General features: G+C 45.3%; 1 protein-coding gene across 2 annotated transcripts in view; it reads right to left on the bottom strand.

Annotated features, from left to right (window-relative positions):
* The window catches only part of LOC121571699 (lambda-crystallin), a 36,826-nt gene that overhangs the window by 2,436 nt on the left and 8,562 nt on the right, over positions 1–25,828 (bottom strand). For both annotated transcript variants that reach the window (XM_041883325.2, XM_041883324.2), the window contains 2 exons: positions 19,794–19,988; positions 1,801–1,909 (listed from right to left, as the gene is read on the bottom strand). In XM_041883325.2, the coding sequence (XP_041739259.1) occupies positions 1,801–1,909; positions 19,794–19,988 (304 nt within the window). The remainder of the gene's footprint in view (positions 1–1,800; positions 1,910–19,793; positions 19,989–25,828) is intronic.

Raw genomic sequence — 25,828 nt, forward strand, 5'->3', positions numbered from 1 at the left:
TATTGGTGTCCTTTAGTATTGGTTTCTTTGCAGCAATTCGACCATGAAGGCCTGATTCACACAGTCTCCTCTAAACAGTTGATGTTGAGATGTGTCTGTTACTTGAACTCTGTGAAGCATTTATTTGGGCTGCAATTTCTGAGGCTGGTAACTCTAATGAACTTATCCTCTGTAGCAGAGGTAACTCTGGGTCTTCCATTCCTGTGGCGGTCCTCATGAGAGCCAGTGTCATCACAGCGCTTGATGGTTGCGACTGCACTTTAAGAAACTTTTAAAGTTCTTGAAATTTTCCGTATTGACTGACATTAAAGTAATGATGGACTGTCATTTCTCTTTGCTTATTTGAGCTGTTCTTGCCATAATATGGACTTGGTCTTTTACCAAATAGGGCTATCTTCTGTATACACCCCCCCCACACACACACAAATTAACTTTTAAGAAGGCACACCTGTTAATTGAAATGCATTCCAGGTGACTACCTCATGAAGCTGGTTGAGAGAATGCCAAGAGTGTGCAAAGCTGTCATCAAGGCAAAGGGTGGCTATTTGAAGAATCTCAAATATAAAATATATTTTGATTTGTTTAACACTTTTTTGGTTACTACATGATTCCATGTGTTATTTCATAGTTTTGATGTCTTCACTATTATTCTACAATGTAGAAAATATAAAAAATAAAGTAAAATCCTTGAATGAGTAGGTGTTCCAAAACTTTTGACCGGTAGTGTATGTTTTTGGTGGGAGAAACCTCACCTGACTAGGCCAATTTCAGCGATCCTTTCTCTCCCTCTTTCTTCTGCTTCAATAGTCTGAACAAAATAAGTGCATGGCTCCTTCAGTCTCATGTTTAGCTGATAAAATGCCTCTGTTTTCTGGTTTAAGGGCTCTTCTGTGCCCTAACTGGAAAGTATAGTCACTCAGCCAGAGCAAAGCAGAGAGTGGACCTGAGTGTTTTACTATCTGATTGGACTGGTTAGACAAGACGACCTACAGTCACAACAGGAATGGGCTTGAGTAACCTTTGGAGGTTCTGAGCAACATGCTGTAACACATGCCACTGTTGTTTTTATTTAATGCAATGGGAGAAATAAAAACACACACGTAACTAAGCAAATAAGTGTATTTTACTACACTTACACAGGCCTATGTTAATTAATCACTTGAGAAGATGTCCATGGACTTGCACAATAGGACTGGTATAAAAAATTATTAAGAGAAAAGCTAAACAGGTAAAGTAGAATGTGTGAGTACTGTACAACATGTATTCCTCCCTGGTAATAGTGGTTTTAGATGACTGGTGTGAGGGCGTTCATTAATCTGTGTTGATCAAAAGACAGCTTTGTTCTGCCAAAGTGCTCTCTCTCTCTCTGAGCACGGTGGTGCAGCCAGAGCAAGGACACCCTTTAGTTTTCACACTTCCCATCTATATGACATCTCTCTCTCTCGCTCTTTCGCTCTCTCTCACAGACTCACACATGCGCAAGTGCACAAACACTTTCTCTCTCGCTCTCAAACACACACGCACACACCCACGCCTTCCCCCAATTTATACCTATATGGTAAAAGGGGACTGAGACATGTGAGGGCCACAGTTCCCCCTTTCCTTAACAGATGTTCAGGGTCTAGCAGAGCGACCTCTTTGAACCCTAATATCAAGGTCTGGTCTTAAACTCTGCCTCTCACACAACCATAATTGTACATGGTTAAATGTGCCACAATCACACAGGACAAAGAGGACAGTATATAAATATGTATTCTTTGGGGACGGTCTCTCTATGTGTAAGTCAAAGGAGGAACTTACCTTCAGGTGCATTAAGGTGCATGGTTTCCATGGGACCAATAAAAGCGTAGCGCATTCCCAGCCCCTCTGACATTACCAGGTCAATGTCCTTGACTGAGATGACACCATCCTGAAACGGGAGGAAGCAATTAACTCAGATTCAACAAAAGACTCAAAAGGGCAAAAGTGTTATTTTTGCACAACCTCCCTCCCCTCTCACTCTGGGTACCAAAGACACAGACGAGGGGTTATTCACCCTCAACGACACTCCTAATAAGCTTTCTACCTGCCCAACAAACAACCATCAGTCTGTCAGGAGGGCTGAGGAAGCAGCAGACTAGACAACCCTTCTCCTTTCATCCCACCAGAGCACAGCAGCATTAAGGCTACTCCCACCAGATTGGGTTTCCCTAATCATCTCATTCTGTGTGCCAGGATAATGGCAGGGTACAGAGGAGAGGAAAGGCTGTGAGGGCAGTGCCAGGCCAGGGACAGGGCCTGCTGTTCCCCACTCAGATTACTGCTCAACAGATACTTGTTGGCTGACCAGGGGGAAATCAAAGCTCAGACACAGATATGGAGAGTAGAGGGAAAGGGGGACAGTGCCGTCTTTGTTCGCTTCCTGCAGGCCAACAATGGGCCCATTATCTTGGTGTCGCGAGGCGGCGTCCAGGCGGGGGGCAGCCGTGAAAAGGGGCCTTTCCTCTGCTAATCACTGGGAGCTACCGGCTGCGTTCTCAGCCACTCTGCTTTCCGACACTGGCTTGGACTCAAAGGCCAAGTTCTGTGTGTGTGTGTGTGTGTGATTGGGGGGTATGTTATGTAACATTAATATCAGTGACACTTCACTTGAACTCTCCGTCATTAACCCTACATACGACCATAACACTCAGCTTTCTGCAACGAGTACAGCAATGACCAGGTAGACCTATGTACTTACAAGGCAACATTGTAATAACATGAATTACTTTATTATTTTGGGGGGATTCTCTGGGAAGCACCACTAGGTATCAGGTACTGTAGAGTTGAATTATTCTATGTAGCCTAAGTGACTAGTACATTTCCATTGATGCCATATCATTTCCTACCAATTAACAATACAGCACCGTAAAATAAAATGTTGCCAACTTCCTCTTTCAGAGTGCTAACAACGAAATGAAACATATCAAAGGAGAGACCATGCAGGATAAACCAGATTCCAAAACTCTGACATCACAGCGAGTTTACATTGTCATGCACCGAGGCAAGGTGTGAATAAAGGATGATAACAGGTCAACAGCTGAGTTGATGCTGGCTTAAAATAAGCAAATTGTGTCAATATCATTACATGTCAATTGAGTAGATTCAGTTCGGAAAATGAAAATACTGAAATATCTGCATTAGCGAATTGGCAGTAATTAAATTGAAATTGACCCAGACTGGTAAATAATAAAGTACCGTCTCAAATGTTGATTCCATTAGCTAGGTTTCCATCCAATTGGCGTCAGATTTGCATGTGAATATTCTAAAATCTGCGCACTTTCCCACCAGAGATTTTCCATCAAATTTACTTATTGCGGATAAAAATATGTTGTAGTGCACATAAAAATAAGTTTTGCGGTTAAATTCTTATGTACCGAATAAAAAATACAAGTAAATGGGTTTCCATCGCATTTTCAACTCTACTGATGGGTTTGTCACAAAACATTTGCATTATATAGCGAATGTGCCAATTCTGGTCTTTGCACATGTGCTCTAGCCAACAGCTCACAGATACAGTGTGGGTAGGCTACCTACTTGATGAGATTTATTTAATTATGGACAAAAGAGAGAGATAGATTTACATTGGTCAAACGGCAGCCAAACATCGATCATCATGTCATCAGAATAAGACCCTCGATATTTATTGGAAAGTACCATCAAGCTCATCATCGTGCACATCACTCTGTTAAGTTCATCATAACTTATTTCATCTGTATCCTAATAAACGGCATGCTTTCCCGAGTTGTAGTGGGAGGACCACACAACATATCATCACGTGACTCGAAGTTTACTTCGATATAATGGCTATTATATCAATATTTGCACATAAAGGTATTTTCAGAGCCATTTCGCGCATTAATTAATTTTACAGACACAAAAAGATCCCACCATGTCCAATGAACAAATGATCATTCATAAAATTGTTCCGAAACTTCCTGTTTCCATCACAGCTGTCATGATTTTGGTTACCTAATGCATAGTTATAGTAGGGCTGCCGGTTCAGCTGGTTCATCCAGAAGGCAGCCAGCCTCAACCAGAAGGATTTACAAACCACTGCCTGGTTTTGTTTCAGTACTGATCAGTGACTACTGACTACCCAGAGACAACATGAGTAGAGAGCAACCAACCAAAAGAGGTAGAAGAGGAAAATCCTCAGTGACATATTTGACGTTTGACATTTAAACAAATATTTTGACCCAGATCTGTCTGGTTTTACCTGCACAACAGCCTTACAAGATCTTAAAAAGCTGAAAAACTGATCTCAACCTCTCATGACATATGGTGTCTATAGATGACATGTATCACACTGTTATTTTCATCAGCTGGCATGATACACGTGACTAACGCATCCTTCAGTTCCATACTGTGTAGGTAGAGAACCATCCACTTAAGTTTAACTCCACCCAGGTCAGAGCATTTCAATAGTAACAGCAATGTGTCATTTGTCAGTAAAGAACCAAGGGTGCCCTCAGAGTTTGGCTTCAGGGTACAGCTCACAGCCAGCCAGGACACTCCAAACACTCCAGGGCTCCAAGGAATGTCACAAAGACATGCGTCTGAGTTTCTACAGGGCCGTGTTAAGACGTAATTATCTGCACAGACGAGATGTATAGGGGGTGGGGAATAAATCTCCTCAGCTTGTAGTCCTAAAACCCAGAAATGAGTGACCTCTGGTTCGTTCAGCCATCCCTATGGGAAAAATGACTGGGAAAAGAATAGGGTTTTGGAATAAATGCCGAAAATAAGGTCTGAGGTTAACACAGGCTTAAGAGATCTTATACGTTTTGTTCTATGAGATACAGTGGGGGGAAAAAGTATTTAGTCAGCCACCAATTGTGCAAGTTCTCCCACTTAAAAAGATGAGAGAGGCCTGTAATTTTCATCATAGGTACACGCCAACTATGACAGACAATTTGAGAGAGAAAAATCCAGAAAATCATATTGTAGGATTTTTTATGAATTTATTTGCAAATTATGGTGGAAAATAAGTATTTGGTCACCTACAAACAAGCAAGATTTCTGTCTCTCACAGACCTGTAACTTCTTCTTTAAGAGGCTCCTCTGTCCTCCACTCGTTACCTGTATTAATGGCACCTGAACTTGTTATCAGTATAAAAGACACCTGTCCACAACCTCAAACAGTCACACTCCAAACTCCACTATGGCCAAGACCAAAGAGCTGTCAAAGGACACCAGAAACAAAATTGTAGACCTGCACCAGGCTGGGAAGACTGAATCTGCAATAGGTAAGCAGCTTGGTTTGAAGAAATCAACTGTGGGAGCAATTATTAGGAAATGGAAGACATACAAGACCACTGATAATCTCCCTCGATCTGGGGCTCCACGCAAGATCTCACCCCGTGGGGTCAAAATGATCACAAGAACGGTGAGCAAAAATCCCAGAACCACACGGGGGGACCTAGTGAATGACCTGCAGAGAGCTGGGACCAAAGTAACAAAGCCTACCATCAGTAACACACTACGCCGCCAGGGACTCAAATCCTGCAGTGCCAGACGTGTCCCCCTGCTTAAGCCAGTACATGTCCAGGCCCGTCTGAAGTTTGCTAGAGTGCATTTGGATGATCCAGAAGAGGATTGGGAGAATGTCATATGGTCAGATGAAACCAAAATATAACTTTTTGGTAAAAACTCAACTCGTCGTGTTTGGAGGACAAAGAATGCTGAGTTGCATCCAAAGAACACCATACCTACTGTGAAGTATGGGGGTGGAAACATCATGCTTTGGGGCTGTTTTTCTGCAAAGGGACCAGGACGACTGATCCGTGTAAAGGAAAGAATGAATGGGGCCATGTATCGTGAGATTTTGAGTGAAAACCTCCTTCCATCAGCAAGGGCATTGAAGATGAAACGTGGCTGGGTCTTTCAGCATGACAATGATCCCAAACACACCGCCCGGGCAAAGGAGTGGCTTCGTAAGAATCATTTCAAGGTCCTGGAGTGGCCTAGCCAGTCTCCAGATCTCAACCCCATAGAAAATCTTTGGAGGGAGTTGAAAGTCTGTGTTGCCCAGTGACAGCCCCAAAACATCACTGCTCTAGAGGAGATCTGCATGGAGGAATGGGCCAAAATACCAGCAACAGTGTGTGAAAATCTTGTGAAGACTTACAGAAAACGTTTGACCTGTGTCATTGCCAACAAAGGGTATATAACAAAGTATTGAGAAACTTTTGTTATTGACCAAATACTTATTTTCCACCATAATTTGCAAATTAATTCATAAAAAATCCTACAATGTGATTTTCTGGAATTTTTTTTCTCATTTTGTCTGTCATAGTTGACGTGTACCTATGATGAAAATTACAGGCCTCTCTTATCTTTTTAAGTGGGAGAACTTGCACAATTGGTGGCTGACTAAATACTTTTTCCCCCCACTGTAACAGCAGTCAGTTAACATGACCTTTGAAGCCTTTATGTGCTTTTTTTATTACATACATTCTTCAAAATTCACAAAAAGTGACGTTAGCTGATGAAAATGATCTCATAGAACAAAACGTATAAGATCTCCTAAACCTGTGTTTAACACAGACCTTATTTTCGGCGTTTATCCCAAAACCCTACAAAAACGCCATTAATTTTCCCCATAGGCTTTGTCCAACGAACCAATAGCAGAGTTAGTGCTTACAAAAAGACGCCATAACTATTTCTCTCTATGGATACAAAGTGAAGACGCTCCGTTCTCTGAGCTAAAAACAACACAGACGTTCTCAGTAGCGTGACCACAACGCTTTATTGAGTGGACTGACTGCGCTCACGAGAGCTGTGACCTTCACTCTGAAGGCTCACTTAACCTGTCTGTGAGGTGAGGATAACTCTTTAAAGACACTACAGTGTTACACGCTAATACACATCCAGACTGAAGAGCTAATCGAGTGGGTCGGAATGTTTTGACTCTGTGCATTCCACTGGGCTTTCAACGCTGTTATTGTATGAAGACAATGGAAGTAGAATAATTATCCTCTTGGGTAGAGGTTCATTGACTCTAAATGTTTGGTGAAATCAATGCTAATTGACTGTAACGATCCCGGCTGTCTGAGTCGGGGTCTGGTCGTAATCTCCAGTTTCCCGAGGGTTCGGGAACGCTCCGGGGAGCGCTCTGGTTTCCGCACCTGCTTCCTATTAGCAATCTGCACACCTGGGCCTAATCAGCACCTTTCTTAGGCTCTGGCCCAACATCCAGTTCCTGCCGGATCGTTAGCCATGAACAGTAGGTGTTCTGTGTATCAGTTTAGAGCGTTCTAGCGTGAGTTTTGTTATTTTGTACTTTGTTGAGTTTTTGTGTTCTTACCTCCGTTTTTGTTCCACCTGCAGTCACACGTCCGGAACCTTCACCCCACCTCTGCCTGATGGTCGGCGGCTGCCGAGCCATCACTGGACCCAGACTGCACCCCCCAACTACTCAACCACGCCGCCCGCTCTGTCCCTGGATTATACTGCACCTTTGTCGTATCTAATAAACCCTCACCTTCGTTCAACTCTCCTTGTCCTGGTCTGCTTTTGGGTTCTGGCTGAGGGAACTGTGACAGAGCGATCCGGCCAATTATGAACCCAGCGGACCTGGACTCTGTTCGCCATGCCATTACCCAGCAGGAGAAGATGTTGGGCCATCATAGCATGGTACTACAGGAGATCGCGTTGTCAGTTCGGAACCTTTCTACCGGCCTGACGGAGGTCCAGAACCAACGCCAGTGTCCGGTGGAGGACTCACTACCGGTTTCACCCATCTCGCCTGCCGCTTCTGAAGTTGTGTCCCTCCGTGAGCCCAAGGTCCCAGCCGCCGGATAAATATGAGGGGAGCTGGGAAGATGCCGTTCCTTCCTTATGCAGTGTGGATTAGTGTTCGATCTACAGCCCTACTCTTATGCCACTGACAAGGCTAGGATAGCCTTTTTGATTGAGTTGCTGCGTGGTCGAGCGCTGGAGTGGGCTTCAGCCGTTTGGGAACGACAGGATCCCTGCATGGCTTCATACCAGGGGTTCTACGGCCGAGATGAGGAAGCTCTTCGACCATTCCGTCCCGAGGGAGGGACGCAGCCAGGCGTCTGTTTTCTCTTCACCAAGGAACTGCATGGCGTGGCCGACTTCGTGATCGAGTTCAAGACGTTGGCTGTGGAGAGTGGGTGGAACGAGGAGTCTTTGCAAGCGGCCTTTTACCAGGGCCTGTCGGAGCAGCTCAAGGATGAGTTGATCTCCTATCCGGAGCCTAGTGACCTGGACAGCTTGGTAGCCTTGTCTATTCGGGTGGATAATCGAGTCCGAGAGCGAAGGAGGGAGAAGCAATGGGGTCCGTCCAATCGATCAGCTTCTCAGTTCCCAGTCGGATCGGGTGGTGGACCAGAACACGTCGATCATTCTCCACCACTAAGGATTAGTAGAGAGGACCTCTCTCCCGATTCTGAACCCATGCAAGTGGGGCGGCACGGGTTAACCAAGGAGGAGCGTCAACATAGACGTAAGACCAACTGCTGCCTCTACTGTGGTCGCTCGGGACATTACATCTCCACTTGTTCCCGGCGGTCGTCAAACTGCCCGGCTCGCTAAAGTTGGGAGGACTTTTAGCGAGCCAGTTTCAACCTCTCAGTACCTCTGTCAGACCCCGCTTCCCGGCTACCCTTGTGAACAGGAATCAGAGCTTAGCGCTTAACGCTTTTATCGATTCAGGTGCCGATGGAAGCTTTCTTGATGCCGAGTTGGTGGAACAGCTGGGGCTTTCCAAGGAGCAATTGCCGAAGCCATTGAAGCGACCACTCTCGAACGGCAGTAGTCTGGCACGTATCACGATGAGGACTGAACCGGTTAAGATGCGGTTGTCGGGGAATCATTCGGAGATGATTTCATTTTCATTCTGCCGTCTTCCCATGTTCCTCTGGTCCTTGGATACCCCTGGCTGAAGGAACACAATCCCACGTTCGATTGGGCGACGGGCAAGGTAACGAGTTGGAGCCTTGATTGTCATGCTAACTGTCTCAAGACTGCCTGCCCCCATTCGGTTCCCAGTCAGGTGATTGAGGCTAAACCCCCAGATTTGTCCCTGGTTCCCGAGACATATCACGATTTGGGGGAAGTTTTCAGTAAGCAGAAGGCTCTGTCACTTCCTCCCCACCCGACCATATGATTGTGCCATCAACCTGGTTCCTGGAGCTGTCTACCCCAAGGGAAGGTTATACAGTATCTCCCGACCTGAACGTGAGGCGTTGGAGACCTACATCAAGGAGTCCCTAGCTGCTGGTCTCGTTCGTCCCTCGTCATCACCCCTGGGGCAGGATTCTTCTTTGTGGGAAAGAAGGATGGCTCTCTTCGACCGTGTATTGATTATCGGGGGTTGAATGACATCACGGTCAAGAACAAGTATCCCCTGCCCTTGATGAGTTCTGCCTTCGACTCCTTACAGGGTGCTACGGTGTTCACCAAGCTAGACCTACGCAATCGTATCACCTGGTCCGGATCAGAGAGGGGGACGAGTGGTTGACGGGTTTCAATACACCGATGGGTCACTTTGAGTATCAGGTGATGCCGTTTGGACTGACCAATGCTCCAGCGGTATTCCAGAGTATGGTGAACGACGTCCTGAGAGATATGATCGGTCTCTTCGTGTTTGTTTACCTGGATGACATTCTGATCTTCTCGAAGGAACCTTCCGACCACGTCCAGCATGTCCGGCAGGTTCTGCAGCGATTGTTGGAGAATCGTCTGTTCGTGAAGGCCGAGAAGTGCGAGTTTCACGCCCACACTACATCCTTTCTCGGGTACATCATCTCCAGGGGTGAGATTAGGATGGATCAGGAGAAGGTTAGAGCGGTTCTGGAATGGGTCCAGCCCGGTACGAGATTGCAACTCCAGAGATTTTTGGGGTTTGCAATTTCTACCGCAGATTCATCCGGGATTACAGCCGTGTGGCCGCTCCATTAACTGCCTTGACTTCCAGTATCAGGACCTTCAAGTGGAATCCGGAGGCGGATCGTGCGTTTCTGGATTTGAAGAGGCGATTCACCAACGCACCGATTCTCTCAACCGGACACGGCCCGTCAGTTCGTCGTTGAAGTGGGCCGCGTCGGATGTGGAAATTGGCGCCATCCTGTCGCAGCGATGCTCCACGGACAGTAAACTCCATCCCTCGCCTACTACTCTCGTCGCCTTTCGCCTGCAGAGAGGAATTACGATGTGGGTAACCGGGAGCTTCTCGCGGTGAAACTTGCCTTGGAGGAGTGGCGCCACTGGTTGGGGGGCGGAGCAACCGTTTATTGTCTGGACTGACCACAAGAATCTTGCTTACGTGCAATCGGCTAAACGTCTCAACTCCCGTCAGGCCAGGTGGGCGTTGTTTTTCGGAACGATTCAAGTTTGCCCTGACGTTCCGACCTGGATCTAAGAACGGCAAGGCGGACGCCTTGTCCCGGATGTTCTCCAAGACGGAGGAGAGTGGGTCCAAGACCGAGACTATTCTCCCCGGAACTGCGTCGTGGGAGCAGTGATGTGGAAGATTGAGGAGGAGGTGCTGGCGGCTCTTCGGACTCAGCCCGGTCCCGTAACGGTCCACCCGGTCGGTTGTTTGTGCCTGAGTCGGTTCGTCCTGCTGTCCTCAAATGGTCCCACGCCAGCAAGATGGCTTGTCACCCCGGCGTGGCTCGGACTATGGCGTTTCTTCGCAGAACGTTTTTGGTGGCCTGCCATGGCCGAGGATACTCGGGGGTTTTGTTGCTGCCTGTCCAGTGTGTGCGCAGAATAAGAGTACCAATCGGCCCAGCTCTGGACTACTTCATCCCCTTCCTATTCCCAGCGTCCATGGTCGCATCTGGCCCTGGACTTCGTCACGGGGTTGCCCGCTTCTGAGGGGAACACGGTCGTTCTGACTATCGTGGACAGATTCAGCAAGTTCGCCCACTTTGTGCCTATTGCCAAGCTTCCCTCTGCCTCGGAGACGTCCGAGATCCTGGTTAGGGAGGTTTTCAGGGTCCACGGTTTGCCCAGTGATATCGTTTCCGACCGTGGCCCTCAGTTTACCTCTGCTGTCTGGAAGTCCTTCTGTTTGGCCATTGGAGCTACAGTCAGTCTCACATCTGGTTTTCACCCCCAATCCAATGGTCAGGCGGAGAGAGCCAACCAGAAGATGGAATCCACGCTACGCTGTCTGGTCTCTTCCAACCCCACCTCCTGGGCCTCTCAGTTGCCTTGGGTTGAGTATGCCCACAATACTCTCCCCTACATCTGCCACTGGGATGTCTCCCTTCCAGTGCCTGTATGGCTACCAACCTCCCCTGTTCCCTTCTCAGGAGAGGAGCTCTCAGTGCCTTCTGTTCAGGCCCATATTCGGCGTTGCCACCGGACCTGGCATCGGGCCAGAAGGCACTCCTTAGAGGTTCGGACCGGTATCAGCTCCAGGCGATCTCCCGATCCCCGCTCCCACCTATACCATCGGAGATGGGGTTTGGTTGGCCTACGGGATCTTCCGTTACGGACTGAGTCTAGGAAGTTGTTACCGAAGTTTATTGGTCCGTTTGTGGTGGAGAAGGTGATCAATCCAGTGGCAGTGCGACTCAAACTACCGAGGACGCTCAGAGTCCATCCCACCTTTCATGTCTCCTGCCTCAAGCCTGTCTTCCTCAGTCCTCTGTTGCCTCCTCCGCCTCCTCCTCCTCCTCCTCGGATGATCGGAGGTGGTCCTGCCTACACGGTGCGTCGCATTATGGATTCCAGACGGCGGGGCCGGGGTTTCCGTATCTCGTGGACTGGGAGGGGTATGGTCCTGAAGAGAGGAGTTGGATTCCGCGGCGACAGGTCCTAGATGCGGATCTCATCAGGGACTTTTACCGCCTCCATCCTGGCGCTCCGGGAGTCCGCCCGGTGGCGTTGCGTCGGAGGGTACTGTAACGATCCCGGCTGTCTGAGTCGGGGGTCTGGTCGTAATCTCCAGTTTCCCGAGGGTTCGGGAACGCTCGGGGCGCTCTGGTTTCCGCACCTGCTTCCTATTAGCAATCTGCACACCTGGGCCTAATCAGCACCTTTCTTGGGCTCTGGCCCAACATCCAGTTCCTGCCGGATCGTTAGCCATGAACAGTAGGTGTTCTGTGTATCAGTTTAGAGCGTTCTAGCGTGAGTTTTGTTATTTTGTACTTTGTTGAGTTTTTTTGTGTTCTTACCTCCGTTTTTGTTCCACCTGCAGTCACACGTCCGGAACCTTCACCCCACCTCTGCCTGATGGTCGGCGGCTGCCGAGCCATCACTGGACCCAGACTGCACCCCCAACTACTCAACCACGCCGCCCGCTCTGTCCCTGGATTATACTGCACCTTTTGTCGTATCTAATAAACCCTCACCTTCGTTCAACTCTCCTTGTCCTGGTCTGCTTTTGGGTTCTGGCTGAGGGAACTGTGACATTGACATTGCCAAATAAGTGGCAGACAGTGACATGACAAAAGCACCACTGAGGCGTTCTTTCTTTAAGCTTGAGAGGTTTCATGTCCAGTACTAGGCCAGATAAAGAGCCACAAAAGCAAAGCCGTCGTGACTGTGCACATTATCTGAGACTTCAGCACTACTTACCATGTAATTCTGATCTTGGCTTTTTTTTATTTTAATGAAGTGGGAACATCAACAATTTGTCCTTTCACTGGGAAACTCCTTGCAAAAATAGCTTTCTTTCTGCTGATATGGATGACCATGATAGGGAAGTGTCAGTGTCACTTCATGGAAAATCATCCAATTCACTGTTCACATCATAGTCTAGGGTTCACAACAATAAATACTTCACTTTTCTTTATAGTAGAAGTAGAAAGCAGGGTGACTGCCTGGTCACCTTGAGATGGTCTCTAGTTCTCTCCCTTTAACGACCAGGCTTTTCACAAGTACACCTTTCTGTGATAACACCTCATCATCTTTTCCTTACTGCCCCCCACACCCACCTCCCAGACACAGTTTACACAGCTCTTGATTCCTTCACTCTTGGCTCATTCCTCCCACATTATACATTTGAGTGAAAATGAGAGGAGAGGGTGGTAGGCTTACTAGGCTATATGCATACCAAGACATAAACATAATTTATGACACCCTAATTAACTGTATTGGGGTGTAAAGGTTATGTACAAACACCTGTGGTTTCTATTTCAGTGGATTCCTAGCCTGCTGTTGTGGCCAAAACAGCTCCTGTTGTAACAGTGTTTCTCTTGTCCTTGGTGGCTACTGTGTTTGGACAGGATAGCGGTAGCCTAGCTGTGAGGGCTAGGTGGGTCTGTGAGACCAGTTCAGACCAGTCTGTGGGCATCTGATACACTGTAACTCAGGTGTACTGTAACTGTAACAGTACCGCAGGGACAAAACGTACTGCGTCAGGAAGCTGAATGTGGGGAATCTTTTGTAAATCTCACCCACCAACAAAAAAGACAGCATAAAAATACATTTAGTAATTAGGGGACTATAAATGCTCCATTATAGTTGTGTGCTGACAAAGACAGAGGGACTGTGGTCTATTTTCTGTCTGAGATACACTACATGACCAAAAGTATGTGGACACCTGCTTGTCGAACATCTCATTCAAAAATCATGGGCATTCATATGGAGTTGGTCCCCCCTTTGCTGCTTTAACAGACTCCACTCTTCTGGGAAGGCTTTCCACTAGATGTTGGAACATTGCTGCGGCTTCCATTCAGCCACAAACGCATTAGTGAGGTCGGGCACTGATGTTGGGCGATTAGGCCTGGCTCGCAGTCGGTGTTTCAATTCATCCTAAAGGTGTTCGATGGGGTTGAGGTCAGGGCTCTGTGCAGGCCAGTCAAGTTCTTCCACACCAATCTCAACAAATTATTTCTGTATGGACCTCCCTTTGTGCATGGGGTCATTGTAATGCTGAAACAGGAAAGGGCCTTCCCCAAACTGTTGCCACAAAGTTGGAAGCACAGAATCGTCTAGAATGTCATTGTATGCTGTAGCGCTAAGATTTCCCTTCACTGGAACTAAGGGGCCTAGCCCGAACCATGAAAAACAGCCCCAGACCATTATTCCTCCTCCGCCAAACCCAGATTCGTCCTTCGGACTGCCAGATGGTGAAGCGTGATTCATCACTCAGAGAACGTGTTTCCACTGCTCCAGAGTCCAATGGCGGTGAGCTTTACACCACTCCAGCCGACGCTTGGCATTACGCATGGTGATCTTAGGCTTGTGTGAGGCTGCTCGGCCATGGAAACCCATTTCATGAAGCTCCAGACGTACAGTTCTTGTGCTGACGTTGCTTCCAGAGGCAGTTTGGAACTTGGTAGTGAGTGTTGCAACCGAGGACAGACGAGTTTTACGCACTACGCGATTCAGCACTCGGCGGTCCCGTTCTGTGAGCTTGTGTGGCCTACCACTTCGCGGCTTGTTGCTCCTAGACGTTTCCCCTTCACAATCACAGCACTTACAGTTGACCGGGGCTGCTCTAGCAGGGCAGAAATTTGACAAACTGACTTGTTGGAAAGGTGGCATCCTATGCTAAATGACGTAAATGTAAATGTATGACTGTGCCACGTTGAAAGTCACTGAGCTCTCTACTGCCACTCTACTGCCAATGTTTGTCTATGGAGATTGCATGGCGGTGTGCTCGATTTTATGCACCTGTCAGCAACGGGTGTGGCTGAAATAGCCGAATCCACACATTTTAAGAGGTGTCCACATACTTTTGTATATATAGTGTAATAAAGCTCACTGATTGACGTAAACCCTAGATTGCGGCCATTAGCGCTTTTCTTTGTCAGTACTGGGATGAGTGATGGGATTTCTTACACATTTTCCTCCATGCTGACATGTGGCTGAGCCAATTCATTTCTGAAGGGGTGTACAGTGCAGCAGGGCTGAATACAGTTGTGTACCTTTCAAGGCATCAGCCTCAGTATCAGGGTGGTACAGAGATATGTCCTGTTCAACAGTCTATTGGGGTGGGATTGTAGATAAAATATCAAAAGGGGCTGTTTACCCAGAGTGATTAAGTGATTGTGATTAAGCTTAGACCTGGCCTACAAAGCACCTTTAATGGATATTCTCCATTAAGCTTGTTTTTAGTCCAGGACTAGGCTTAATTTCGGACCTGGAAACCAGCCCTGAGAGTTCAGCTCTTTAACCTCTACGGGATCGGTGTCCCGTATACGGGACGGTTGAGCTAATGTGCGCTAATATGATTAGCATGACTGTTGTAAGTAACAGCAAACTTTCCAGGACATTGACATGTCTTATATGGGCAGAAAGCTTAAATTCTTGTTAATCTAACTGCACTGTCCAATTTACAGTAGCTATTACAGTGAAAACATACCATGCTATTGTTTGAGGAGAGTGCACAACAACAAAAAACGTATCACGGCAACTGGTTTGATACATTCACCTCTGAAGGTAAATAATGTACAGTGGGGAAAAAAAGTATTTAGTCAGCCACCAATTGTGCAAGTTCTCCCACTTAAAAAGATGAGAGAGGCCTGTAATTTTCATCATAGGTACACGTCAACTATGACAGACAAAATGAGAAAAGAAATTCCAGAAAATCACATTGTAGGATTTTTTATGAATTTATTTGCAAATTATGGTGGAAAATAAGTATTTGGTCAATAACAAAAGTTTCTCAATACTTTGTTATATACCCTTTGTTGGCAATGACACAGGTCAAACGTTTTCTGTAAGTCTTCACAAGGTTTTCACACACTGTTGCTGGTATTTTGGCCCATTCCTCCATGCAGATCTCCTCTAGAGCAGTGATGTTTTGGGGCTGTCGCTGGGCAACACGGATTTTCAACTCCCTCCAAAGATTTTCTATGGGGTTGAGATCTGGAGACTGGCTAGGCCACTCCAGGACCTTGAAATGCTTCTTACGAAGCCACTCCTTCGTTGCCCAGGCGGTGTGTTTGGGATCATTGTCATGCTGAAAGACCCAGCCACGTTTCATCTTCAATGCCCTTGCTGATGGAAGGAGGTTTTCACTCAAAATCTTACGATACATGGTCCCATTCATTCTTTCCTTTACGGATCAGTCGTCCTGGTCCCTTTGCAGAAAAAACAGCCCCAAAGCATGATGTTTCCACACCCATGCTTCACAGTAAGGTATGGTGTTCTTTGGATGCAACTCAGCATTCTTTGTACTCCAAACACGACGAGTTGAGTTTTTACCAAAAAGTTCTATTTTGGTTTCATCTGACCATATGACATTCTCCCAATCCTCTTCTGGATCATCCAAATGCACTCTAGCAAACTTCAGACGGGCCTGGACATGTACTGGCTTAAGCAGGGGACACAGCAGGATTTGAGTCCCTGGCGGCGTAGTGTGTTACTGATGGTAGGCTTTGTTACTTTGGTCCCAGCTCTCTGCAGGTCATTCACTAGGTCCCCCCGTGTGGTTCTGGGATTTTTGCTCACCGTTCTTGTGATCATTTTGACCCCACGGGGTGAGATCTTGCGTGGAGCCCCAGATCGAGGGAGATTATCAGTGGTGTTGTATGTCTTCCATTTCCTAATAATTGCTCCCACAGTTGATTTCTTCAAACCAAGCTGCTTACCTATTGCAGATTCAGTCTTCCCAGCCTGGTGCAGGTCTACAATTTTGTTTCTGGTGTCCTTTGACAGCTCTTTGGTCTTGGCCATAGTGGAGTTTGGAGTGTGACTGTTTGAGGTTGTGGACAGGTGTATTTTATACTGATAACAAGTTCAAACAGGTGCCATTAATACAGGTAACGAGGGGAGGACAGAGGAGCCTCTTAAAGAAGAAGTTACAGGTCTGTGAGAGCCAGAAATCTTGCTTGTTTGTAGGTGACCAAATACTTATTTTCCACCATAATTTGCAAATAAATTCATTAAAAATCCTACAATGTGATTTTCTGGATTTTTTTTCTCAATTTGTCTGTCATAGTTGACGTGTACCTATGATGAAAATTACAGGCATCTCTCATATTTTTAAGTGGGAGAACTTGCACAATTGGTGGCTGACTAAATACTTTTTTTCCCCACTGTACTTACATTCAGTAATCTTGCTCTGATTTGTCATCCTAAGGGTCCCAGAGATAAAATGTAGCATAGTTTTGTTTGATAAAATCAATTTTTATATTCAAATGTAGGAAATGGATTCTACAGTTTGAACCCCTGCTGTCTCTAGCTCCACACCCACCCCACCCGGCGTGAAAGTTAGTGTATAAGCTAATGATCCATCATGTATGACATTCCTGGGAGTGTGTAAACTTACATTTTGTATTACCATATCATTTTTGTATGTTCTCTATAGTTATGTACAGTCGTGGTCAAACGTTTTGAGAATGACACACATACTAATTTTCACAAAGTCTGCTGCCTCAGTTTTGATGATGGCAATTTGCATATACTCCAGAATGTCATGAAGAGTGATCAGATGAATTGCAATTAATTGCAAAGTCCCTCTTTGCCATGAAAATGAACTTAATCCCAAAAAAACATTTCCACTGCATTTCAGCCCTGCCACAAAAGGACCAGCTGCCATCATGTCAGTGATTCTCTCGTTAACACAGGTGAGAGTGTTGACGAGGACAAGGCTGAAGATCACTCTGTCATGCTGATTGAGTTAGAATAACAGACGGGAAGCTTTAAAAGGAGGGTGGTGCTTGAAATCATTGTTCTTCCTCTGTTAACCATGGTTACCTGCAAGGAAACACGTGCCGTCATCATTGCTTTGCACAAAAAGGGCTTCACAGGCAAGGATATTGCTGCTAGTAAGATTGCACCTAAATCAACCATTTATCGGATCATCAAGAACTTCAAGGAGAGAGGTTCAATTGTTGTGAAGAAGGTGTCAGGGTACCCAAGAAAGTCCAGCAAGCGCCAGGACCGTCTCATAAAGTTGATTCAGCTGCGGGATCGGTGCAACACCAGTGCAGAGCTTGCTCAGGGATGGCAGCAGGCAGGTGTGAGTGCATCTGCACGCACAGTGAGGCGAAGACTTTTGGAGGATGGCCTGGTGTCAAGAAGGGCAGCAAAGAAGCCACTTCTCTCCAGGAAAAACATCAGGGACAGACTGATATTCTGCAAAAGGTACAGGGATTGGATTGCTGAGGACTGGGGTAAAGTCATTTTATCTGATGAATCCCCTTTCCGATTGTTTGGGGCATCCGGAAAACACCTTGTCCGGAGAAGACAAGGTGAGCGCTACCATCAGTCCTGTGTCATGCCAACAGTAAAGCATCCTGAGACCATTCATGTGTGGGGTTGCTTCTCAGCCAAGGGAGTGGGCTCACTCACATTTTTGCCTGAGAACACAGCCATGAATAAAGAATGGTACCAACACATCCTCCGAGAGCAACTTCTCCCAACCACCCAAGAACAGTTTGGTGACGACCAATGCCTTTTCCAGCATGATGGAACACCTTGCCATAAGGCAAAAGTGATAACTAAGTGGCTCAGGGAACAAAACATCGACATGTTGGGTCCATGGCCAGGAAACTCCCCAGACCTTAATACCATTGAGAACTTGTGGTCGATCCTCAAGAGGCGGGTGGACAAACAAAAACCCACAAATTCGGATGTGGTCAGGATGTGACCCAGAAGTTAATTGACAGCATGCCAGGGCGGATTGCAGAGGTCTTGAAAAAGAAGGGTCAACACTGCAAATATTGACTCTTTGCGTAAACTTAATGTCATTGTCAATAAAAGCCTTTGACACTTATGGAATGCTTTTAATTATACTTCAGTATACCATAGTAACATCTGACAAAAATATCTCATAACACTGAAGCAGCGAACGTTGTGAAGACCAATTCTTGTGTCATTTTCAAAACTTTTGACCACGACTGTACTTGAAAATTTATCAATTGACCAATTCGGCACATTTGGGCAGACTTGATACAAAATAGTCCAGTATTGCAATGCTTCACTGGATCAATCTGAAACTTTGCGCGCACCCTGCTGCCATCTAGTGGCCAACATCTAAATTGCGCCTAATCTGCAATATTATAATATAATAATATAATAATATGCCATTTAGCAGACGCTTTTATCCAAAGCGACTTACAGTCATGCGTGCATACATTTTTGTGTATGGGTGGTCCCGGGGATCGAACCCACTACCTTGGCGTTACAAGCGCCGTGCTCTACCAGCTGAGCTACATTGTGGCCTTTCTCTTGCATTTCAAAGCTGATTAAAAAATAAAGAAATAAACCTGCATGTTTTTTTGTTTGTATTATCTTTTACCAGATCTTATGTGTTATATTCTCCTACATTAATTACACATTTCCACAAACTTCAAAGTGTTTCCTTTCAAATGGTATCAAAAATATGCATATCCTTGCTTCAGGTCCTGAGCTACAGGCAGTTAGATTTAGGTATGTCATTTTAGGCGAAAATTGAAAAAAAGGGTCCGATCCTTAAGAGGTTAAACAAGCACTAGGAGTTGGAACTAAGACACATCGGGCCGAATCATCTCCTCCATCCGTGTGGTGGTAATAGAGATTGTCATCAGGTAAGAGATTTATTTAGTCCCCAATGTCCCCATTGTATCACAGTTACACTTTTGCAAAGATAGCATGGAGATTAGACCTGAAGGCAACTGACAGAGACTTCCCCCTCCACTCCCATTTAGACATGACCATCAGAAGAACTATTAGGGATCCAAAGTCCAAAGTTACAAGGACTGAGGGACTCTTGTCTACAAGGACTGCCAGTGTCAACAACAGCTAAAATCCACCTCCACTCCTGAGAAATAATCCCTTGGTTCCTAACTATTTAACAGACCAATACAGTGATAAGAGAGGAGGGTATGTTGCACAGTATTCAGTCTGCCTCCCACCTTGACCAGCCTCCAGGACTCAGCGATGATGGCGTACTGCACACGGTTCAGGGCGAAGCCATCAATCTCCTTCTTCAGCCTGACAGGAGCCTGGCCCACGGCAGTCATCAGAGCATAGGTGGTGTCCATCACCCCCGGCAATGTCTCTGGGTGTGGCACCAGCTCCACCAGACGCACGTAGTAGGGCGGGTTCACCTGTAGGGATCGAAACTTGTCAGCTCAAACAACAACAGAGAGACCATCTCCATATCAATAGACCATCTCTTCATTCTCTAGTGCCAATGTTCCCTCAAATGTTTTACTCTGAACACAGGCTCTACCCGCTTTAAGTTACAGTTTGAGACAGTGGTCAAGTAGGCTACTGTGGCTATTTGATCATAACGTAGGTCTACCAGAGTGGCCTACCATCAAAAACAATGGAGAAAAAGCATCCCATAACATTTTAACATAGAAATAGCTGTTCTATCATTCAGCCTACAGTAGCAGCCAATATGTGGTGTTCAATGTAGGCCTATATCATTTACATTTACATTTACGTCATTTAGCAGACGCTCTTATCCAGAGCGACTTACAATGTGTTTTTTTTAAATGTTTTTTTGGGGGGGGTAAGGGAGGGGTAGAAGGATGACTTTATCCTATCCCAGGTATTACTTAAAGAGGTGGGGTTTCAAATGTCTCCGGAAGGTGGTGAGTGACTCCGCTGTCCTGGCGTGAAAAAAACATGTAGGGCTTGACGTTAACCTGTTTATCCACTTGTCCTTCAGACAAGGAGGTGACTGAAAATGTTGTTGTGGTGTTTGATGCAAGAAAACTCTTTACAAAATAAAATGCATTATTATTCCCATACCATTATCACAGGAATCAGCCAAATTATGCTACCCTCTGCCTATTGGCTACTTAGCTTATTCAAGACCGTCTCAAAATATAACACTGCCCCTTTAAGACAAAAAAATAAGCTCTTATCCAACTCGCTTTTCAAAGATGTCTAGAAATGTACACGTTTTGTGCTCTTGTAGGAATAAATCTCCCCCATTACTGACTACATATTATCTATAACTGGGCTAATAACTCACTAACTAGCATAGGATATGAACAAATGTGCACACGTCGCTACATGCAGCTCTCGCTTTGATCTCAAAACAAGCACATCTACTCACGACTGCTCATGCTGTAAACACAGTCCAGTTCAAAGTGAATGGCACAGATCCATATATGGCAATGGTCTAGTTGCATATAGGCCTACTGCAGCTCTGATTGGTTATGCCGCACCGGTCTGTGTAGAGTACGGGCTGAGTCATGCGTGTCAATGCAATAGAATCCTACTCCGAAGCGTTCTGCCTACAACAGAATCTCTTGCATAGTTAGTTTTGCATACTACCTAAGTCTTGCATAGTTAGTTTTGTTTCGGTATGTTGCATTGAAAGTGGCTAATATTGTGTTGATTTGATCATAATTCCCACAGTAAAGGGAAACATTGATAGGGGTAACTAAGGGGGAAAACTCTAGAAAGTTGAGTTAAATTCAATCTCCTGCTTATCTGCGCAGGATTATATTTCTTCTGCGCGGAAGTCCCGGGGAGCTGCGTGCCCGTGCGCAGTTTAGAGGGAACATTCCCTAGTGCCTCACTTCTTTATGTTAGGATTTAGAAAAACAGGGTGGGTGAAAACAATATGGTGGTCGTGTACCAGGAGTTTCACTAGTCCAGCTCTCTCACATCAGTACAGATTTGGGAGAGGAGACAGGGGGAAGGAAGCTAATTGAGACTATTGCGATGCTATGCTACACACCTAGGGCTGTTGCGGTGACCGCATTACCGCCACACCGGTCATGACCTCAGTCAAATTCCATGTGACCGTTGAGTCACGGTAACTAGGCTTCTCCAAAACTGCGCTCTGATGCCTCTGAAACTTGCTAACGGACAGTTGCTAATGGCCGGTACTCAGCGCTCTATTGTCCCTCTAATCACCCTGACATCAATGCAAATGCAATCGAAAATCAAATCAAACACTTTATAAGAGCCCTGGCATTCAGAGTTTGAGCGGAATAGGAGCTCGTTGATGCATTGAATACAATTTCTATACACTATGCAATTGCGTGAGAAAACAGCGTTTTGATGGCCTCTATTAAAAAGAGGAGGATCCCATCAGCTTTCTATCAGCTAGGCCTACTATATTTATTTCTCAACTTTCCATATATTAAGCACATTGCTTTGCTTTACAATTGGAGTAGCCTGCCTGGCTGAACCGCAGGAAAAGCGTCTTCTATTTGCTATTCGAGTGCATACAGATGACATGTATTTTTTTACCCTGCTCCTGTTCCGACAGGCGGATGATACATATTGTTTAGTATATGTAAAGACAAGATTAAATTGAGAATAGTCTGAATGGTGAGAATATTTTCAGTTGTGAATGATGCACAGCGCATGTATTTTTCTGTGACTTTTTCAAATCACAGTCGCATGTATCATGTAGCCTAGTCCATAGGCCTATATATTTTGCAAAGGTTTGTATCACAATTAAAGAGGCCAAATAACTCAAAATGTAGCCTATAAGCCCAAGACCTCTGGAACATGGATGGAGAGCCCATAGCCTACAGAGCCTACTGAAACGTGTTCTTATAAGCCCAGTCATTGCGTAATCGCCTGTGAAAACAGAGTTTAGACAGGACACTTTTTAAAAGCGGATCCCAGCTTTCTCGTGCTGCTATATTTATTACTCAATTCGTAAAAACTAAGCACATTAATCCGCTTTACAAACGTTGTAGCCTACCTAACTGCATGTAACCTATGGATTACTTTCTTTTTTTTGTGGGCCATTCTAAATCAAAAATAATTCCACACATATATTAGTAGGCTATATGTAAAGACCAGATTAAATTGAAGAAACTGCGTGAGAATATGATCAAGTGCTTATCAAATTGTGAATGAGAGACTGATGAAGTGTGTGCAGCATGCGAAAGAAACAGAGCAGAGCGTTTCCATTTCATGTAACTTTTTTCAAATAATCATTTGTCGCATCATGCAGCCTTAGAATGTATTAGAAATCAAAATATATAGCCTAACGTTTGTATCACAACTAAAGTTGCACAATAACTCTAAATTAAGCATATACAGTGAGGGAAAAAAGTATTTGATCCCCTGCTGATTTTGTACGTTTGCCCACTGACAAAGACATGATCAGTCTATAATTTTAATGGTAGGTTTATTTGAACAGTGAGAGACAGAATAACAACAAAAAATTCAGAAAAACGCATGTCAGAAATGTTATAAATTTATTTGCATTTTAATGAGGGAAATAAGTATATGACCCCTCTGCAAAACATGACTTAGTACTTGGTGGCATAACCCTTGTTGGCAATCACAGAGGTCAGACGTTTCTTGTAGTTGGCCACCAGGTTTGCACACATCTCAGGAGGGATTTTGTTCCACTCCTCTTTGCAGATCTTCTCCAAGTCATTAAGGTTTCGAGGCTGACGTTTGGCAACTCGAACCTTCAGCTCCCTCCACAGATTTTGTATGGGATTAAGGTCTGGAGACTGGCTAGGCCACTCCAGGACCTTAATGTGCTTCTTCTTCATTGTCATGCTGGAATACCCATCCAAGACCCATTTTCAATGTCCTGGCTGAGGGAAGGAGGTTCTCACCCAAGATTTGACGGTACATGGCCCCGTCCATCGTCCCTTTGATGCGGTGAAGTTGTCTTGTCCCCTTAGCAGAAAAACACCCCCAAAGCATAATGTTTCCACCTCCATGTTTGATGGTGGGGATGGTGTTCTTTGGGTCATAGGGAGCATTCCTCCTCCTCCAAACATGGCGAGTTGAGTTGATGCCAAAGAGCTAAATTTTGGTCTCATCTGACCACAACACTTTCACCCAGTTCTCCTCTGAATCATTCAGCTGTTCATTGGCTAACTTCAGACGGCCCTGTATATGTGCTTTCTTGAACAGGGGGACCTTGCGGACGCTGCAGGATTTCAGTCCTTCACGGCGTAGTGTGTTACCAATTGTTTTCTTGGTGACTATGGTCCCAGCTGCCTTGAGATCATTGACAAGATCCTCCCGTGTAGTTCTGGGCTGATTCCTCACCGTTCTCATGATCATTGCAACTCCACGAGGTGAGATCTTGCATGGAGCCCCAGGCCCGAGGGAGATTGACAGTTCTTTTGTGTTTCTTCCATTTGCGAATAATCACACCAACTGTTGTCACCTTCTCACCAAGCTGCTTGGCGATTGTCTTGTAGCCCATTCCAACCTTGTGTAGGTCTACAATCTTATCCCTGACATCCTTGGAGAGCTCTTTGGTCTTGGCCATGGTGGAGAGTTTGGAATCTGATTGATTGATTGCTTCTGTGGACAGGTGTCTTTTATACAGGTAACAAGCTGAGATTAGGAGCACTCCCTTTAAGAGTGTGCTCCTAATCTCAGCTCGTTACCTGTATAAAAGACACCTGGGAGCCAGAAATCTTTCTGATTGAGAGGGGGTCAAATTCTTATTTCCCTCATTAAAATGCTAATCAATTTATAACATTTTTGACATGTGTTTTTCTGTTTTTTGTTGTTGTTATTCTGTCTCTCACTGTTCAAATAAACCTACCATTAAAATGATAGACTGATCATTTCTTTGTCACTGGGCAAACGTACAAAATCACCAGGGGATCAAATACTTTTTTCCCTCACTATAGGAGGACCTCAACACAGAATAGCTCCATGTACACAGTCCCTCGGAAATTGTTTTGGGAAAAATATATTTTCGATTTTATTCAGCTATGTTCAATTGTATTGTTCTTTCTATAAAAGAATACCACGGGAATCATAAGCAAATCTTGCCTGCTAAATGAACTAGTATTGCCCACAGCCATATGGCATAGCCAGATCAGGGCCTAACATAAGGCCTGAAATAAATAATGGATTTATTGTGATGGTGTTGGCTATATTAAATTGATTTATTATACTTTTTAAAATATAGATGTTCCAAAGGTCCGCATCAGTGGCTTGTAGACTATGTGTGGAAGCTGGAGATCCTAAACATGTTTATATTAATTACGGTCAATTACCGTGAGACCGGCAGTTACCTGCATGACAATCACGGGTTGACAAAATGTAATGACCTCCACAGCCCTATATATACACCCAGGGTGTGTTCTTCTCTGTTGGACCACATTACTCTGTGAGCCATAAGCAGGGATTATCTCACACATTTCCCTCTGTGAAGGCCTCTCTGAAAGGAGTGGCACTGAGGTAAAACCATGGGGGGATTAAACATTCACCACACACATATGCGCACATGCACACAAACCTTCCCAGGTAAAGGTGAACTCGTCTCTCTGGCCACAAAGGACTGTGTGTGTATGTGTGTGTGTTTCAGCCTCAAGGCGATGATAAGGGTGGAATTTCAGTGGTTAGCTAGTTGTTAGGCGACTGAGGGAAGAGGGGGTAAAGTCCAGAAGGTTCTCTAATACTTACAGTGGGGGAAAAAAGTATTTAGTCAGCCACCAATTGTGCAAGTTCTCCCACTTAAAAAGATGAGAGAGGCCTATAATTTTAATCATAGGTACATGTCAACTATGACAGACAAATTGAGAAAAGAAAATCCAGAAAATCACATTGTAGGATTTTTAATGAATTTATTTGCAAATTATGGTGGAAAATAAGTATTTGGTCACCTACAAACAAGCAAGATTTCTGGCTCTCACAGACCTGTAACTTCTTCTTTAAGAGGCTCCTTTGTCCTCCACTCGTTACCTGTATTAATGGCACCTGAACTTGTTATCAGTATAAAAGACACCTGTCCACAACCTCAAACAGTCACACTCCAAACTCCACTATGGCCAAGACCAAAGAGCTGTCAAAGGACACCAGAAACAAAATTGTAGACCTGCACCAGGCTGGGAAGACTGAATCTGCAATAGGTAAGCAGCTTGGTTTGAAGAAATCAACTGTGGGAGCAATTATTAGGAAATGGAAGACATACAACACCACTGATAATCTCCCTCGATCTGGGGCTCCACGCAAGATCTCACCCCGTGGGGTCAAAATG

Source organism: Coregonus clupeaformis, chromosome 29, assembly GCF_020615455.1.
Source record: "Coregonus clupeaformis isolate EN_2021a chromosome 29, ASM2061545v1, whole genome shotgun sequence".
NCBI classification, from domain to species: domain Eukaryota; kingdom Metazoa; phylum Chordata; class Actinopteri; order Salmoniformes; family Salmonidae; genus Coregonus; species Coregonus clupeaformis.